The 6807-nt window shown below is 37.5% G+C and overlaps 1 protein-coding gene across 1 annotated transcript; it reads right to left on the bottom strand.

Annotated features, from left to right (window-relative positions):
- Positions 1-1041: 1041 nt before the first annotated feature.
- Positions 1042-5500, bottom strand: LOC118753788 (V-type proton ATPase 116 kDa subunit a1-like). Its single transcript, XM_036488664.1, has 5 exons — positions 5330-5500; positions 3115-5001; positions 2805-3030; positions 1601-1772; positions 1042-1524 (listed from the first exon to the last, which is right to left on the bottom strand). The coding sequence occupies exons 1-5, from the start codon at positions 5444-5446 to the stop codon at positions 1431-1433; spliced, it is 2496 nt and encodes an 831-aa protein (XP_036344557.1). The 5' UTR covers positions 5447-5500; the 3' UTR covers positions 1042-1430.
- Positions 5501-6807: the final 1307 nt, after the last annotated feature.

Genomic DNA, 6807 nt, shown 5'->3' with positions numbered 1-6807 from the left:
TTGAGATCTTATAGAGGTAGAAGGGAGTGCCGAAATAGCCGCTCGGCTATACGAAAACATATTCACCTGCGTTCGCGCTGGTATTGTCTCTTTAATGTACCTTACTGCCTCCTTAAATGCAAACGTTTGCATAGTCTGGTAGGCGAAAGGATAACATTAGGTTATATTCTAGTATGTAACAAGATCTGCAGAAACTTCTCATCACATTCAAGTTTGATTACTATTTCCACCCTGCACACCAAATTCTTCAGATATTTTCTCGGCTAAAAGCCAAGGGCTAGTTTTTCAGTGCCAGTTAAATTTAGATCACGTAAACCTTGTTTATAAATATTTAACAGATGGCTGAAATTTGAGCTGGTTATCTTGGTATAAACCAGCTAGCTCGAGCGTTTAAACTATGTTTTTTTTGTTTCAAAATGAATTTTAAAACTGTAATACTTTGAAATCAACCTCACTTCACCGCGGTACACTTAAGCTGTTCATACACAATAAGTATTTGCATGTGTACATGCCATTTTTTACATATGGAAATGCCAACATATGGTGTAAAGGTAAATTAGATTAGTTTCTGTACAAAGCAGATGCACATACATACACATGTATAGTTTAGTTTATTTCGTTTTCAAAGAAATAGTTAAATAAAGACTGAATTTGACAGATGCAAATACATATCGTGTAAGAACACCTTTATGCAGGCATCGCGTACCACAATTTGAGAACCACTGCACTATTTACTAATTTACTATTTTATATATGTATATTTACTTATCAAAAAGTGGTCAGTGATAGTATTGACTGCACTGATTGATGGATTGATACATACATACGATCTCCTTCACTTCACACACAAGTTTGGTCGAAGAATACTCGTAGAGGTGATTATTTTCAGTTTCAGTAGTGAACCGTATGCGGTAGCACCAAAATAAAAACCATTTATTATTGTATTCTTCCTTAATTACTATGTGTACTGGAAATGGGAATAAAATGTGCGATCTTCGGGCATTCCTGGTGAGTTATAATCCTTATTATAGTGAAGTAGAAAAACACTATTAGCAGTTTTCTTGCTTTAATCTCTTCTAAAAACTTTATTAAACAATAATATCGAACTTAGGTACATGTCTACAACATAAATTATTTGCATTTCGATTTAGTAATTCGCAAAATTAACGCGCAACACTAACAAACGTTTTTTTATTTTATGATTTTTAAGAAAATGCAAGCAATTTATGATGCATCAATGATACACATTTAAACAAAAAATCAATTAGATAAGTTCTGATATAAACATAACACGGACGGACATGAAACCAAAAGACACAAAACTAAATGTAAGGCACTTTAAAGTGAAAGTGGGAAGAGTACCACAATACTGATATCGCATTAAATAAGCGAGTACATATGTAGGAATTTCGGAGGAGGACGTCTTTCGTTTATTCTTCCTCTTCGCCGTCTAATATTGCTTTGAAACTGAACGGTTGGAAGGCATAGCCCAAGCCTTCGTAGAATTTGCTCATGAATTCCACCCTGTAAAAGCAAAGAAAATACATATATGGATTAGTTTTGCATTAGAACTGCATTTGCCACGTTTTTTTTCACTCACCAATGCAAACGCAGTGTGTGCAAGAAAGCCGAAAGACCTTCCATCATGACCAAGATGGCCAGGGTGAACAAACACCAGGCGCCAAAGATGAAATACAAGGCGATGGCACCAGTATAGCTTGAGCTCTTCAGGCCCATTGATAACACCATGTTCCACAAGACCTCGGACAGTTCTGCAAAATAGTAGTAGAGTAAACCATTTATTATGTGTATTTACATGCAAACATACATACATACATGTATGTACATATATGTATATGTAGTTTGAGATCATTCAAATAAGTGTGGCCAGACTATTATTCCTGCAGCTGGATCTAGCGTTTTTTTTCGTACTCAAGCTGCAAATGCTTAGAAGTTTTAATAAACCCATGCAGATTTTCTAACATTTAAAAAATAATCCCTTGAAGGTTCATTGCGAAATGCGATATATGCGAATATTTGACACTAAACTTAAGAAAGCAAATGAAATGATCTGCCTGCAAGACTCCATTACTTTTACTGTAAATGCTAAGAACTAAACAAAGGATCTTCTGTCGACCACAGCTAAGGCTCAAATGATACCAATATGTTGATTCCTAGGTCTGTACGCATATATGTATGTACATTAAAGTGGTCCAAATTTTGAATGGGGGGAATCATTTTTCCTTTTGTTATTTGTAATATCTATACAAACTTAAAATTTTATACTGAAACCAATGCAGGGTCCTTGAATCCCTTTGGGACTGACAAAAATATTGATGATTTTTATAAAAAGCTAGTGTTGCCATTACAACGGAAGTTGGTAATAATTTTTCTGCTAATTTAAATTTGAAATGGTCTTAAGTTAGATACTTATGCAGATGTTTGGTTAATATATGGACAATACACTTCCAGAGTAAAATACATATAAACATTTAATGAGCATCCTCTATATTTATACTTAGAAACGTAAACTTTGATGGCAGCACCTCTTTCGACAAGATGAAAAATGTTGGAAGGTGCCCCCAACCCTAACTTGGAAAAATATTTTTGTGCCAATCTAATGTCCATACGATTTTTTTGTGTTTAGATTGTTTCAATTCATGTATTTTCGTAAAGAATTTTGCAAATCGTACGAATCGTTACGATTAGCCGCAACCGCTTTTCAAGAATTTGGAAACTTTGATGTGAAGCTCGAATCTGGTCACAGTGATTCAAATAACCGGCGCGTCGGTGCAGATACTTACGTGCATGAGCCAACGACAAAGCCCACAAGCGCAAATACGAGGCCGTATGTGAAATGGTACTGAGCACATATTCAATGGTATGAATGGCCTGGTGAATGTAGATTTCACTCATCGGTTCTTCCTCGTGTTCACCGCCACTGGGATTGGCGTCATCGAGGCTTGTTGGTATTGGGGTTTCGCCCTCGGCAAGTTCGATATTGCCGGTTAAATCGCCATTGTGTTTGACCTATAAAAGTGTAGCAAATCTCATGTCAATAAAAAATAAACATACTTCGGTGTGTTGGAAAATTTTTACAAGAGATTCACTTACGTGCACTTTATTTTTGCGTGTGAATTTAATGAACAGCGGCTTGCCGAACAACATCCAGGGTATACAGAGTAAACCGATATAGACGAACAACTGCTGAACGGTCGGCTGGGCGGAGAACATGAACTCATTGCAGCCTTCTGGTGCGGGCGTATTCTTGAACAACATCATATTGATGAACATAATCAACACGGATGGGGCACAGCCAGGCGTATCCGCTTGGATGGAGGTCTTCGGGTTGTATTTTATCCATTTGAAGAACATCATGAATACCATGTATCCGAAGAGCAGGAGCAGAAAGAGAATTTGGGGCAGGAATTCCAAGACTATACTGGCATAACGTTTGAAGTGTACAAAGTTCACCACGGACATGCAGACACCAAAAATCATGTGCGACACTCCCACAATGATGGATAGTTTCATTTTGTAGGTGTTTAAGAAAATGATCTTGTTACCGGCTAACTGCCAAATTGGATCTAAGCCCACAGGATAAACCCCATAGGTGCTGTAGTTTGGTGACAAATGCAATGATGGGTTTTCAAGTACGGTTGATGTATTGTATCGCACTTTCCATGTAGATCCGAAGATGTTCATCGATTTTGAGAAAATATCATTGTAGATGAAGCCGGTGTAGCAAGAGAACAGGCCCATTAAAAGTATTATGTAACGTCCGCCAAAGAAAATGTTCCAGATTTCGCCTCCCTTCTTCCTTTGTAAGCCCTTCTCGTACAACACCATCCAGCCGCCGAATAATGTCAAAATCACGCCATGACCCAAATCGCCGAACATCACAGCGAATAAAAATGGGAAAGTGATGCATGTATACAAAGCCGGGTTAGCCTCCCGGTAGGAGGCCACACCATAAGCATCAATCAAGGTCTGGAAACCGCGTGTGAATTTATTTGTACGATTGAATGTTGGTGGCTGTTCGTTGGTGTCAATCACATTCAAGAACGACGGTATAGTACTGCCCACGGCAGCTGAGCCATCCGACAAGGCTTTCTGCACAACGGGCAAATCCTTGGTTGGCACCCAGCACTCGCCGATCAGACACTTCTTCGTGACATCCATGTTGAACAAGTTTAGCGTGTGGTAGATAGCCTTCATCTTCTTTACCATAATCGACCAAGATGGCAAGTTCTTTGATACGGTGGCCAACACACGACTACGATGGTCTTCGGTCTGGCTGAGGACCAGCTTCAGATCTTCCAAACGTGTACGCACACCCTTGACCATCTCTTCGCGCTCGGTATGCGAACTGGGGCATGGATACATGGACGCATGGAAGCCAGTACACACCTTCTTAATGCGATTCTTGAGCTGCTCACCTTGGAAGAAGGCAACAAAAACGGTCTTATAGATTGGATGGCCAGTTGCGGGATCGTTGAGTGGGTCATCCAAATCGGAACGTTTTAGGAAAACGTTGCCACGTGAAATACGCCAAAGCATGCGCTCGAACGCAAATACACGCTCGCGATTGATCACGCCCGCAACGAAACCCAAGCGGCCACGATTTTGTGGGGCGACTTCCTCAACGGCATTCGGACCGCGATTGCTTGAGTCCAAGTTGAGCACCTCCTGATCGGAAAAGAAACCTTGCGTATTCTCGAGCACCTTACGCAATTCGGTCAATTCCAAGTAGTTCGACTTGAGATTAACCTCATTTTGGGCCAACTCGAGGATTTCATTTTCGGTTTTCTCCAAATGAGCTTCTAGATCGATGATCTCGCGTGGATTGGGGGCGCGTGGAATGTCGTCAAGAATGTCTTGCAACACAATGCCATCCTTCTTGATTTCAGCCTCAATGTAACGTATTTTGCGTTCGAGCTCATCGCAACGGCGCACCTCGGTAACGAATTTGCGCTGGAATGCATTGACATTGCTGTTCAGCTGTAAAGAAATTCGAAATATGTATCACTCTAGAGAATGTCTTAAATATGTGCGTAGGCATGTATTGTATGTAGATTCGATTCTATGTAAATATTTAAAACAGATGAGTGAAAATATATACATATGTATGTATGTATGTATGTATGTATGCATACAAGTATGTAACCATCAATCCAAACGCATATTCTTGATTGCAAGTTTTGTGTAGAAAAATATAGGAAAAACCCAACATTTTAGATTGGCAAGACAAAGAGAAGGCGGCACATTAGTTATATGTACATAATTATGACGCAACAAAAAGCGTATGCGTCCAAAAATCAGTACTTACATCACGAAACTGCACACAACCAGTCTCGCCCAATTCCGAGACAGAAGTGTAGGCAGCCTCCGGTTGTATGAACATTTGGCACAGTGCCATTTCCTCACTGCGGAACATGTCCCCCATCTTGATGAAGATGTCTGGCTGCTAACCCACTGCAAGCAAAAAGAAAAAGTAAAAAAAAAAGTAAGATACAGACAAATTAAGAGATGTCCCGAGTGCTTAGGCTATTTTTATAGATAATCTTTGCAACCAAATAAATACAATACATTAACATAAAAATAAAAATAAACAAAAACCCGTGTAAAAGTCTAGACCCAAGCAAAATCAACAAATGAGCTAAAAAAAAAGAAAAAAAAAACGTATTTTTGGTTGAGTTTTGCGTTTTTGACAATTGCATTTGATCTCCTCTAAATATTAAAATATGCAGGCAAGATTGAAAATACAGATAAAAGTTCAAGATTAGAGAATTATGCATTTTACTTGAATCCTTCATAGAGCATAGTTCAATTTTAAAATGATTTTGTGGATACATAGTACACATGGTTATATTCATGTATTCTTATGTCATTAAAAAAAAACAGAAATGTCGTCTACTATTCTGCGCTATACAAGCATAATAGGACGAGCAACATGACACATTTGTATTGGGAAATTTTTGTAGTACGTCGAAACTGTGCTATGCTCCAAGTACCACATTGCATAATTTATGGTGCGTATTGTGGTATATGCGTATGGTGGCGTATGTGGTGGTAATTTCTGAGGCGGAGAAAATGTTTAAATTTTCGTTTGTTAAAAAAAAAAATTATTTATATTAAATTTAAAATTTTCAAGACGAAAAAAAAATAATTTATTGTATAAAAAATAAATTCCATACCATTTAAAAAAAAAATCAAATGCTCGTAAAAAGTCTAAATTTGAAAATTTTTCAATGAAATATACGAAGTGCATTTCAGGTGAGTAGAACTTCATTTGAGCGAAAAATCAGCTGGAAATTTGAACGTTGCTAAATTTGTGACCCACTTGAGATGACCTTACCCATGTGCGAAAAAAATTTGTTGGAGACGCTCTTGACCAATTGCTTTTAAATTATAGAACAGAGTTTTCGACCTTATCAGAATTCCACTTACCTATATTATTGTTTGATAAAGTAGTACATATTCTTTACTTAGTATGTACCGCAATAAAGAAAAAATTAAGTTATTTTTTTATTTTAGACCAGTATATACATATATGTATATGTACGTACGCATAGTATGCAATAAATTTAAAAAAAAAAAATTCAAATAAGTACTACATATGTATGTATAGAAGTTGTGTGTCACATGATCCCAAAATCACCTGCATCAGCAAAAGCTATGCACACATACAAATGCATGCACATACACACTTACATATTATAATTGACTGGAATTATTTCTAATATTGGTTTAGTTTCGTTTTTTTTTTCAGAAATGAATACCTACATAAATAAAAAAGTTATCATA

Source organism: Rhagoletis pomonella, unplaced genomic scaffold (assembly GCF_013731165.1).
Source record: "Rhagoletis pomonella isolate Grant_MI unplaced genomic scaffold, Rhpom_1.0 Rhpom_scaffold_02854, whole genome shotgun sequence".
NCBI lineage: Eukaryota > Metazoa > Arthropoda > Insecta > Diptera > Tephritidae > Rhagoletis > Rhagoletis pomonella.
The sequence above is the reverse complement of the archived record's forward strand: the minus strand, read 5'-3'. Positions and strand labels throughout refer to the sequence as shown.

Coding starts and splice junctions, on each gene's coding strand:
- LOC118753788 (XM_036488664.1), bottom strand. CDS start 5,446: ATGGGGGACATGTTCCGCAGTGAGGAAATGGCACTGTGCCAAATGTTC. Junction 3,031..3,114: donor CACGCAAAAATAAAGTGCAC/GTAAGTGAATCT, acceptor ACACTTTTATAG/GTCAAACACAATGGCGATTT. Junction 1,525..1,600: donor CACACACTGCGTTTGCATTG/GTGAGTGAAAAA, acceptor TTGCTTTTACAG/GGTGGAATTCATGAGCAAAT.